This window comes from Mytilus edulis, chromosome 8, assembly GCF_963676685.1.
Source record: "Mytilus edulis chromosome 8, xbMytEdul2.2, whole genome shotgun sequence".
In the NCBI taxonomy this organism is placed as follows: domain Eukaryota; kingdom Metazoa; phylum Mollusca; class Bivalvia; order Mytilida; family Mytilidae; genus Mytilus; species Mytilus edulis.
The window spans coordinates 90,476,218-90,489,012 of record NC_092351.1 but is presented as its reverse complement, the minus strand read 5'-3'; the positions used below and the strand labels follow the sequence as shown (position 1 = coordinate 90,489,012).

The 12,795-nt window shown below is 33.1% G+C and overlaps 1 protein-coding gene across 2 annotated transcripts in view; it reads right to left on the bottom strand.

Moving 5' to 3' along the window:
* Window positions 1-2: 2 nt before the first annotated feature.
* LOC139486616 (fatty acid hydroxylase domain-containing protein 2-like) overlaps window positions 3-12,795 on the bottom strand; it is a 31,696-nt gene continuing 18,903 nt past the window's right edge. For both annotated transcript variants that reach the window (XM_071271542.1, XM_071271543.1), the window contains exons 5-7: window positions 2,070-2,275; window positions 1,242-1,514; window positions 3-314 (exon numbers count right to left, since the gene is read on the bottom strand). In XM_071271542.1, coding sequence (XP_071127643.1) covers window positions 128-314; window positions 1,242-1,514; window positions 2,070-2,275 — 666 coding nt within the window. In that variant the 3' untranslated portion in view covers window positions 3-127. The remainder of the gene's footprint in view (window positions 315-1,241; window positions 1,515-2,069; window positions 2,276-12,795) is intronic.

Sequence of the window (12,795 nt, the reverse complement as noted above, 5' to 3'; positions counted from 1 at the left end):
AGGTTAAAGATTATAAAGTATGCTCTTCAATAACACTTGGGTAACAAATAAACTGATGAAGAAAGTATAAATCATAACACTTTTAAAAAAGGTGGTTTTACAAAAATACTTGTTGTGCTAAAACCCTTTATTCATGTTTTTTGTCTGATGTTTTCTCTAAACATTGTTTAGGTGGTGTATCTGGGTACTGTTGAGACAGGGGAGTGAGACTCAGTAACATGATGTGTCTCTGGTAGGCTTTACTGTCCCTGAAATTGTTGTCTGTTCCATGGAGACGATCAAGCACACCAAGAACTCCAAAACAGTTGGTAAACCTATAAAACAATCAAGTCATTAGATGAGACAATATCTGAAAATGTCTAATTTTGGCAGTAGAAAAAAACACACAAAAAAATGTCTTTATAACCGTTATTTTAATAGCACAAATCTAAGAACACACATTCAGGATTCATTGTTGCATGTTATTCAAACAATTGTTTAAAAATGTTGTAACAACAATGACAATGTAAATAAAATGCTCTGCAGGGTGCAGCTTGATACAACCACAGAGGTCGAACCCTGGAAAGTTGGGGCATTTACCTTTTATGGTCCATCTTCAAAATCTAAATACATGATTAAATTCAGCATATCAAAGAACTCCATATATTCAATTTTTGTTGAAATCAAACAAAGTTTAATTTTGAACACCTATTTGGACCAACTTGAAAACTGGGCCCATAAACAAAAATCTAAGTACATGTTCAAAAACAGCCTATCAAAGAACCCCAAGAATTTATTTTTTTGTTAAAAGTTTAAGTATGGACCCTTTGGACCATACTGTAGTCCAATTTGAGTACAGGGCCAAAAATTAAGAATCTAAATACTTAGATTCAGCATATAAAAGAACCCCAATAATTTATTTTTGGATGAAATCAGATAAAGTTTAAAGTTGAACTTTTTTTGTCCCTAATTCCTAAACTGTAAGAACCAAAACTCCCAAAATCAATCTCAACCTTCCTTTTGTGGTCATACCCTTGTGATTAAGTTTCATAGATTTCTAATTTACTTATACTAAAGTTGTGCAAATACCAAGAAAAACATTATTTGGGCCTTTTTGTCGCCCCTCCTTCCTTAATTGTTGGGACCAATAAAATCTGACATAGTTTACACTGTGATAGTACTTACTTTTGATGGTGGAAATCATGTCCCTCTGGTGATGGGAGGAATGGGAAATGAGAACCACTGATAGATATAGTACTTACTTCTGATGGTGGAAATCATGTGCCTCTGGTGATGGGAGAAATGGGAAGTGATAACCACTGTGTGATATAGTCGTTGACACCAGAGCAACGAAGAACCACATCCAAGCTGTAGCTAAGTGTGACCCCATTAGTATTGGTCCCATCATAATAGGCATCAAATTACTGATACAATGCTCTAAAGGATGAGCATAGATACAGATAATCCCTATTGGAGCTGTCCATTCGTGGTGTAGCTTGTGAATGTGCTTATAAAGTCTGGGATGGTGCATCAATCTGAAATAAAAATGCATCAATTCTCAGGCTGTAAATATCTAAATGCTAAAATTTGAATCTTGGGCAGTTCAGTAATTGTTAATGTAAAACAAATTTAAATCTTGTTAAAGATTCAGTCTGTGATATAAAATGATCAAATAATTTCTGGGAAAGGGCTGATGTCTGAATACTAAAAGGTGTAGTCAAAATACTGTGTTTTTTTTTCTGAAATATAAACAAGTCAGGAACCTGTTATTCAGTTTGTTGCTGTATATCATATTTGTTTTAGTTCAGTATTTTGTTCATAAATCAGACTGTTAGTTTTCTTGTTTTTAATATTTTACATTTGTCAATTTAGGCTGACTATGCACCAGATATTTGGCATTACCAACTTAAATGAAATCTCAATTCCAGATTGTTTCGGTTCAAGGTACAGAAACTAGTGGGAGATATTTCATCTATATTCTAAAATTATATATAGGTGTTCTCTGTGTTGTGTCTTAGACCTTAATGATGTTCCCAGAACTACTTGAAGTTATGTATATCAACTTTGAATCATTTGCCTGTTAACTGTACCTGTGAGAGTAGTAAAATCCAATTTCTTCCACCAAACTAAACACAGTTAGCTCTAACAGAACCCATGCAAATGAAGGCATCTCACCACTGACAATACACCCACGCCATTTCATCAAATAAAATCCAAACAATGTCATTGGAAATGAAACAACAAATCCGTTAAACAAAACAATTTTCACAGCCTTCTTTAACTTCTGTCTATCAACCTGTAAAACAGATAAGATCATTTTAAATGTGTAAAATCAGACATTCACATTCTTCTTAAGGTTGCATTTTTGTAAATATTGACAATGCAATTTCCCATAGGAACTCCTTTTATGGCTAAAACTGTACCACTTTTACTATGAAGTTTTGAAAAAAATCTTATCCTAGAATTGAAAGTTCATATGCACCACAATTTTTTTTAAAGGTCAAAATATAGGGCTGTGCGGCATATTTTCAACGTTTATATGCCCTGAATTTCTCAGAGTTTAAACTTACACTAATTTTCTTAACTACCCCTACCTCGAATGAAAGGTTACCACAGATTTCAATGTAAACAATATGCACGTGTTTATTTACTGGTAACATTCCCAAGTTCTGTCTCTGCGATATGGAACACAGAGAGCACAACTGGGAACCAGTATGTAAACAAAATGAATTTTCTATGAATATTCAATTACTCCCCAAAAAAGGCGTGTTTTGAGAAACAGCTGTATTTACAAAGTGCAACCTATACAGACATTTATTCAAATAGAAAACTCTCTAAAATCAGTTTTTCTCACATTAATACTCATTTATCAGAATTAAAGTCTTAAAGAAATCACTGTGTATACTCTAAGTTTTTCTTTACTATACATTTTATACCCCCTCCCCTGTTTCAATTTTTTAAAGAATTTGAAAACAAGACTTTAATTATTGCCAGCTTACCCTATTTGCATATTTTCTGATAAAAAATGCCTAGAACCTGTTAAAAACTGTTTTGATAACATATTGAAAGCATATCAGAATATCATAAATGTAACGTTTAGCAGTCAATCATTACAACATTCAAGATTATATAAAGTATCCAATCCAGCCTTTATCTCCAGTCCACATCTTACTGTATGCCTATTTGTCAATTAAAGAACACATTTTCTGCCTCAAATGGTCAATTTAGAATTCTTGTCACAACAGTATCATCTTTAACCATATATCTGACACAATTTAGCTACTATATATACTAGAAGTGTTCAAACAAAGCCATATTTGCAATAGTTGTATGTATGCAGATACCAGTCTGAGATATAAATTCACTTAAAATGTTGTAGAGATGACTGCTAACATTTGATTTTTGCATAACTTCCAAGCATAGTTATTGTTTTCTATATCAAGAACTTTAAAATCATAAAATCATAGCATTTACAAGTTAAATTATTTGTTTTATGACCAGGGGGTAGGCAATTTCCTATGTTTCTTGCCCCTGGGGCCTCAAATTTCCTAAATAATTCTGCTGTTTCTAGCAATTTGGAATATTTAGTACATATTCAGGATAGAACACACTATTGTAAGTTTTCTTCAGATATTTTTGTTTTTCTAGCTTGTATTTATTATGCCGTGGTGACAAAAAAGCAGATTTAGGTGTTGCGGCTTACTTTTGGGTTATCGAAAGGACACAAATACCCCATAAATAATATTCAGGAAGAATCTATGAGTTTCAATGACTGTGAAGAGTAAATATAAGCAGGTCTTAACAATTAAACTTACAAATATGCAAATATTATGATTTAATTTTGTATCCAGGACTTTAAGTAAACTATGCATACTGTAAACTGTGAATTTATGCTGAGTCATCATATTTAAGGCCCAGGAGTCTATCAATCTTCATTAAATATTTATAAAACTTCTTATTTGAGTTAATTTCTTTAAAATCTGTGAAATAAAGCAAATTTGGTTAAATTCTGAATGTTCCCCTTTTTCACCCTATATAGGTTGCATTTTTGTAAATATTGACAATGCAATTTCCCATAGGAACTCCTTTTATGGCTAAAACTGTACCACTTTTACTATGAAGTTTTGAAAAAAATCTTATCCTAGAATTGAAAGTTCATATGCACCACAATTTTTTTTAAAGGTCAAAATATAGGGCTGTGCGGCATATTTTCAACGTTTATATGCCCTGAATTTCTCAGAGTTTAAACTTACACTAATTTTCTTAACTACCCCTACCTCGAATGAAAGGTTACTGGTACTTTTGATAACTAATTACCACAGATTTCAATGTAAACAATATGCACGTGTTTATTTACTGGTAACATTCCCAAGTTCTGTCTCTGCGATATGGAACACAGAGAGCACAACTGGGAACCAGTATGTAAACAAAATGAATTTTCTATGAATATTCAATTACTCCCCAAAAAAGGCGTGTTTTGAGAAACAGCTGTATTTACAAAGTGCAACCTTAAGCTTTCATTAATAATTACAATAATGTATGTACAGGAAAGCCTTGGACATGCTCTGATAAATGGTGGCACAAACATTAATGCCCACCATGAAGGTTATCTATGTCCATCGTAAGACCAATGTCTGTTTGTTCTAAACATAAGATATATTACTATGATTAATCAAATCACAAGTTAATCCTAAGTATGGACATGATGGTAACAGGAATAACATTTTTGTTAACACATTCTCTGTCAGATGTCCGTCTATTGTTCTAACTGAAGAATATTTTAAACTAAAATTATTTTTGTCTTACAGATGACTTCATTCTTTTTACATCTCAAAAACATACGCCTTATAAGGGATTCAAAGTTGTAATCACTTTCTTCAATAATTACAATATCCTTTGGTCAATACATAAAAAATTCTAGCACATGTATGACTTTCTTTGAACGCTTTGTATACTCAACTGTGGAAAAAAAACTACCAAAAATGCAAGCACTTTCTAGAAAGTCTTTGATAATCTGCTTCTTAGTTCTGATTAAAAAAAATCAAGGAAACCCACAACTAGAGGCTCTAAAAAGTCTTTGTCCCTCACCTTGGTCTATGAGCATATCGAACAAAGGACATTTTCCAACATTGTAGACGAGAATAGACTTTATGACAAAAATCTCTATTTTGTTGACCTTGTACTATTGATCATTTAGTCTAGTCACTCTATCTTCTTTTTTTTTTGCTCAAAACAAAAAGGAGGATAATATTTATTCCTATGAAGGATGACAGTCTACTAACAATATTGCGACAAAAATTAATCAGTTACTTTCATATATCATTTTATTCTGGTATCACTTAAAATGAACAAAGGTATACAGAAAAACATATAAATATACATTACATTACCTTAATATAGTTAAGAAGTTCTAAGATTAAACCTGTAAGGAAGTGGGCAATTGTTTAAATCCAGTTAATGTTCACATAACAAATTCTACTTTTACTTGCGATTGTTAATGACGTATGTTAATTACGGTTGTAATACTGAAAACAATTTCCAAATTTTTGGTACTGGTTTCAATCATTCCTTGTTGAAAATCAATTGCTTGATATTAAAGTACCATAGGCAGTAATACGGAATAAATTAATTTCTGTATAGAGATTATATGCAATTTGGTAAGAGATTATCCTAGTATATAAGTAGACTTTCCCACAGCGTTTATCAGTTCAATCTTCAAAGCCGGAAGAGTGAAGACAAACGAAAAAGTAACTTACTATTTCTGAATAAGAAGTAGCTAATTGTACTATCTGAAAAAGGTGGTGACATATTGTCTCGTGGTATATAATTAAGGTGATATTGTAACATTGTATCTTTCCACTAGTGACACCTTGGCCCTGAACAAGGACAGGGACGCACTGAAAACAATGCTTTCATATATATCGTTTGAATCAAAGAACAAATGTACTGGAAGGCAAGTAAGTGAACAGTCATATATCCAATTTTGAAGTAATATTCAGCCACCTATACAATGTCCCTTGTGTTGTACTCCATTGTTTGTCAAAGGGTTCCATTTAGTACGCTTACCAGAAGTAATCTGTTGTTCATTCTCGTTAGGCTTTTATATCTAAATTTAAGTTAAGTTCAGGATACACGTAACCATATGTCAGGTATAGCCACACTACATACCAAATCCAGGGAAGTAACCCTGGTACGGATTCACAGGTTCATAAAGTACCGTCTGGCGTGTATGACCCCCTGCATGTTACAAAATTCGGTGGAAGCAGTGTGATTTGTTCCCTGTAAAATTAGTTGGTTAATTAAATATATCAGTCAGTATATAGTCAATCATCAGTTTTCTTTATAAATATGGATAAAGCTGCACATGTGTCGGCCTAATTGTCTAGGCCTGAGAAATATCTTCAGGACACCTTGTCAAATAGTCGTCCTTCACATTCTTCACCCATTCCCGGGTCGCAAATTGCAAGTGACTCAGAGATTATTACTGCACAGCTTAATGACCAAACGTCTGTTGCCAAAACAATCTCGATCCATAGTACCCCAGTTGGTCCACATTATATATAGTACGGTGACCAGACCCAATATTTTTTTATATTTAATCGTCAAACATACTATATGGCTATATTATATATCATTGGATGCGGAAAAGTTAGCACTTGTATAATATCGATGTCGTCAAAAAGAAATGTGGTAACAGTTTTGCATGAAATAAGGTCAAAGATCAAATTCTGTGTTTTCCTTTTTTCTTCCATACTTTTAAAATTTTAAGATATATTAATTTAGGTTAAATTCCAGATACAGACATGTTTTCAAATCAAATAACAATGAATTATCTCGAAAATGTAAAAAAATATGAATTTGGAAATCGATTTATTCTTGTAATTGACGTTTTTCAAACACTTGATCTATTCTACACAATTTCTGTTAAAGTTACAGTAGTTACCTTGCCGGCTGACATTCAACCTCAGCAATAAAAGATAAATATTATTATTTTACCTGAATAAGGCTGCTATAATGAAGGCGTATTTTGCTTAATCTCATTCATATAATTCATTAAAACGGTTAAACCAAAAAGCACTCAATACCTCGAAAACAGTTACAATTCAATAATCTTATCAAAGAGATCCACACAAAAGAATTATACCAGGAGTATTGTCTGGTTCATCTGTCAAGGAACATGATTTAAAATTTCTACATAATGCTGACCCTTTACAGTAGCAAAGCTCCGGACATGTAGGGTTTTGTTGTAAACAAACACCTGACTTTTTTACATGGAGATTTTCCCTTCAATGAAAACAAAAGATCCTGTATGAAATCTGCTGACATATGCCCTTTAAAATACACGGGGTGTAATGAATCATATAACTTTCACCAACCGTATTGTAAAATTGACGGAATAGAGGTTTAGCAATGTGTAATGCGGTCCACATTTTTAGTTTGAAATGAAGTACGTGAAACATGCTGTTTCACTGCCGCCTCACAGGGAGGTGACCCGAATAAACTTACATCTTAACTAGTGACAAGTTTTAAAGAGAGTTTTCTGATTTAATAATATAAAGCTTTGAAATTAACGTGCATGCCCAAGCAGGGGGTTTATCTTTGTCAATACTATCGAAACTCTAAAAACCACTGAAATAGTCGTGCGTGTCCTTCAAAATCTTGTAAACAGGGTGTTTACCTACTCAAAACAGAGACAAAGTTGTGTCTCATCCGATAACTGCATGTACATCAGTTAATAGTTAACATATTGTTGTGGAAAAAAGACACATAGTTAGTGAATAGGTGAAAATCTCCGCCCATCCTTTACACTGCTTATGTTCCCCATCTGCAATCACAACTCGCTTGAATGTATCATATATTTAAAGTAGTGAACACACAAACCAATCACATATGTATTAGAGGTCCGTATGATTGTTCTTCCGCTCTTTTCCATTTCTCTAAACTTCGTGTCAAAGTTTAAGGCAGTGAGTATCGACCTAGGTCTCCTATTGAGTGCTAAACAAGTTACGACAGCCATTAACAGTGTAAGTATAAATGCCTTTGACAATTTCACATCAGGTGGAATCATAGGGGAAATTTCAAAGTTTTGCAGTCATGAATACTTCTCCCCTCAATAATCTGATACACTTTTGTGGAAGCTTAATATCAATACATTGAACCAATGTCATACCATCTCTAATGTAAGTTGAGAGAGATGGTACAAAGGAAGGTAAGGAAAGTGCACAAGAGACTTCAGATTCTTATTGCTTCACCAAATCAGACTTGCATGATTTTCTCATGGTGCCGTCATCTTGAAAAAAAGAAAATTCGAATGGGAACTACAGGGAGTGACAGAACATGTTCTACGGTAACATCATCTCTACATTTGGCCAAAATCAGTGCACGTCCAAATACAAGTTATGGATTTATGTGATCTTAAAGTATTTCCCCCGATTTATATTTAAGCTATGTTTGTGTGGTCATGTGTTCAAACGTTTTTAGTTTTGACTTTGATATTAGACTATAAAAACTCCTTGACTGGATCTGAAGATTGATTGATTGATTGTTGGTTGTTAAACGTCCAGTGGCAAATATTTCATGCATATTCAGGACGAGGAAGTTTACAATAATCACAATACGTTGGTTGATACAATAGAGGTCATCTGGGAAATTTGGACTGCCACTGGAAAATGAGGGTATATTGGATAGGGCTGGATCTAAAGAAAGAGCACTAGTGATACAATGTTTAGACATGTTCAAGCCTTCATCTACAGCTGTGAGCAAAGAAATCGAATATCTCTGCTAGCATGCATTCTAGAAGAGATAGTAATAAGACATGGAGAAGATGTCAAACGGATCAGTCATGGATCATTCAACTAGTTCACAATGGCAGTAACATGTTCTTCATCTCTTTTCATTGCTGTTGGTTTTGTTTCCTCTTGTAAATTTGCATTATTTGCAGCAATTCCAGTCCTTTTTAACATTACACGACTAATGGATTCTTAGAAATGTCTAGTATAAAGGGTCAATCTAACAAGCGCGGACTTTTGATTTGTTATGCCTATAGTGCCACCTGATCCCCTAGGGCTTTTATAACGGTCTTTTATGTTGCCATGTCGGTCCATGTACCGTTAAAATGTCCAGGAGTCTGTCTTGAAGCAAAGTAGCCATCTATAAAATTCTCAGAAAGTTGAAGCATATCGAGTATGTAAACTGGCATCCACCTTCAGTAATTGGTACGTTTGGTTACACAAATTATAAGGATACATTTGGGATGACGATCTCAAGGAATTGATCATTTCCCTCTCGTTCTGCACTAACATTTAAAAGCAAAATGTCTACTGATTCAAGGAAAACATCCTTGTATTTAAATGTAAGCGATACAGCACATCCCCATTGCTTATATGCATCTATAAGAGGCTGTGTATGAGCTTCAAATAGCTCCGTCATATGAGCATTATAACTCGTATCTGGCTTGAATTGCTAAAGTAATGTTTCTGAGATAAATGCGTTTAATATTATTGATTAATAAAGGTATGAAATATCATATAAATGTTAATTATCTTACATTTTGCTTTAGAAAATAAAGAAGAAATTAAATTGAAACATACTCTATTAAATGCAAAATATTCGTAGTGGTAATCTTTTACATACACTCTTCAATAACGGATTAATTTTGCGAAACATATTTGAAATCGTTAAAATAAGGTGTAACAACTATGTATATAACAACAGAAATCATAACACGGATGTTCTTTTACAATGTAGACCTCAAAACTTTTCTAAGTCGATTTTTCGTTCAAGTAAACTAACGTACTTTAAAGTCCATTTTACGAAAATTGCACCGTACGATTTTTTGACGACAAGTCAAAATGTTAACTTTAACCTTTGTACTACCAATATTGTGATTTATAGCCGTATAGTGCGAATGACAATTAAACTCCTTAAATAAGCGACTTTTCATTCCTCGGTCACCGTACTAATAGATATTGGTGCAAGACCAAAGCCATCCAAGATGCTGGAGCCTCAAATCAGTTGAAACCTCAAGATAATCAAATTGTAAAGGAAACCCCGGTCAATTTGTCCTATTAGAAGTCACCGGGGAACAAACCAGGGACAACCATGAGTAAGCAAAATGATTTTAAGGTGCAACATACGATGGGTCAGGTGATTGGAAGTACTAATGGTCACATTATGAGGCATGTTCCTATATTAACGATTGGGATAACCTAAAGAAAGTTTATACTTAGCGGCTTCCCTAAGGGTCAGGCTCAATGTGTTTTGGGAGATTTATCAGAAGACAAGAAAATTCATTCTGACCAGTTGGTTTGATCACTAGATGATGGATTTGCTCCCCCAAATCAGTCAGAGTTGTACAGGGGACAATTGAAAGAAAGGAAGCAGAGGGCTTTAGAGTCGCTTTCTGGGTTATGTCAAACGATACGCCGTCTGTTGAATAGAGCGTACCCCACTGCTCCAGGAGAAGTTAAGGAAACATTAGCTAAAGAACACTTCTTGGATTCATTGATTATTAACGACATGCATATGACATTCCCACAATCATCACCCCCTGACCTTAATTCCGCTATCTGTTAAGCTGTAGAGGTAGAAAGGTTTTACAAGCAGGGATGGGGTCGATTACTTTAAAATGTAATCGATTAAATTACAACTACTTTGCTAATAAAATGTAATCGATTACATTACAATTACACCCTTTTTCATATGTAATCGATTACATTAGATTACTTTTCTGTAAAGTAATCATGATTACTTTAGATTACTTATGATTACATTGTATATTGCAATATCAGAGGTTTTTTTATAACTTTTTATCCTCACAAAAAAGCTAACTTTGGTGATTTTTTTAAAAGCCTTAATTTATTCAAAAATTAGTTTTTTAAAAGAATTCATAGACATGAAGTACAGTGTAACATGTGCAATTTGATAAAAATAGCCATAGACAAGTGTACATGTCCTTTCTCTATGTAAAAGATATATCTTCATTTTTTTCTACAAATTTTTAACCAACTGCCTAATTAACAAAAAAGCTGAACAAATAAGGAAAAATTAATTAAGTATAGTTTTATTGTCTGTTGGGACATAATTGACACATCCATTAATGTTTTTACAGGTGTTAATCACTACTTCCATTTTTTTTACAAACAATAGGTGAGCTTGGGTATTAAAATGTTATTGTCTTAATAACAATATCAATAAAGTTAGAAATGGTTGATTGTTATTATTTGTTTGAAATTTTTTAAAACTTGATCTAATTAATAATTAATAGAATTATTGTCAGGTGAAAACACAAAACAGCTTTGTAACTTAGGAAAGTATATACATTTCTCAACACTTTATTGTAATAAAAGATATTTTGTATTGATGAAACTTCTGACGTCACCTACTGTTTTCTATGTATATTATTTGTAATATTATGCCATATGTTTACACTGTACATGTACTTGTTTATACTGATGATTGTCAATAAATGAAATCTGGTTTTAACTTCCATTTTGAATTAAGTGGGCTCATATATTTATGTCGACCATCAAAGTCAAATTGGAACTAAATATTTTCTGTATTTTAATTGCAATGTAGTTATGTTAAAGTATTGGGTAAAATTACATAAAATTGGAGTTAATATCAGAACTTTCAATCAAGGAAAAAAATTCTTTCAAGGCATATTCTTGTATCATAAGAGCTCTTGTGAAATCTCACAATGAAATATTGGAGAGGCAATTTCCTTTAGTAAACTGTTAACAAAATAAAACACTTGGTTATATAAATTTTTTATATAGATGATACAATTTATCACATGAAACAAGGTCCCATCATTGTGAATACTAGTTTCATGATTTTTCATTCAAGCTTTACATTTTCTTATTTTCATCGTTCTATCAAAAACAATTTTTAATATATATACAAGATTTGTAATCAGCAAGTAATCATATGAATGTAATCTTAAAGTAATCTAAAAGTAATCAGGATTACACCTGTTTTTTGCAATGTAATCGATTACATTACAATTACTTGTAATCAGAAATGGCATGATTACTGATTACATATGATTACACTGCAAAATGTAATCGATTACAGCTGATTATGATTACTGATTACGATTACCCCATGCCTGCTTACAAGGCAAAAAAGCAATTTGAAATAGGGAAAGCCCATTTAGGAGTTGAAGACAATAATGAAAAGGTGGTTAGAGCGTCAGAATCTTATCATATGATAGGTTGTCAGATAAAATTGAGGGCATGCATGCAGCTCTCAATAATCAATTGGCAAATATGCATAAAGAGTTATATGAATTAAAGAATAAAGCCAACATGCCTGGGCCAGTTTAAAGGTCAAAGTTACTTTGAATTAATTGTTGAAAACCCGGTTACAGGGCTAGACATTGTGATGCTACTAGAAATATGAGGCTGAACAACCAAGGATCACCAGGACCTTCGGCCAGGCATATGAACAACCGTAGTGGTAAATGGAAACGTAAATCTTTATTCCTCGGCTCAAATACACTTAACAATGAAGCAGGGCACTATGTAGAGTTATTCATAAATGAAATTCATACCAAGTTTCTTGTTAATCAAGAGCTACAGTTAATTTGGTGTAGCATACTCTTTTTGAGAAATTTAAGTCAGGTGATAGGCCAAGTGTACGACAGGTCAATCAGTAAGTTACATTAGGTAATGCAGAGTTTTTATAAATCATTGGTAAAGCAATTTTTTCTTTTGACGTTAAGTTGGGAAGCTTTCACACGGTCATTGAATTGTTATAACAGGTTTGTCAGTGAAAGGTAGTCTTGGACTAGATTTTCTGCCAATAAAAGGTTTT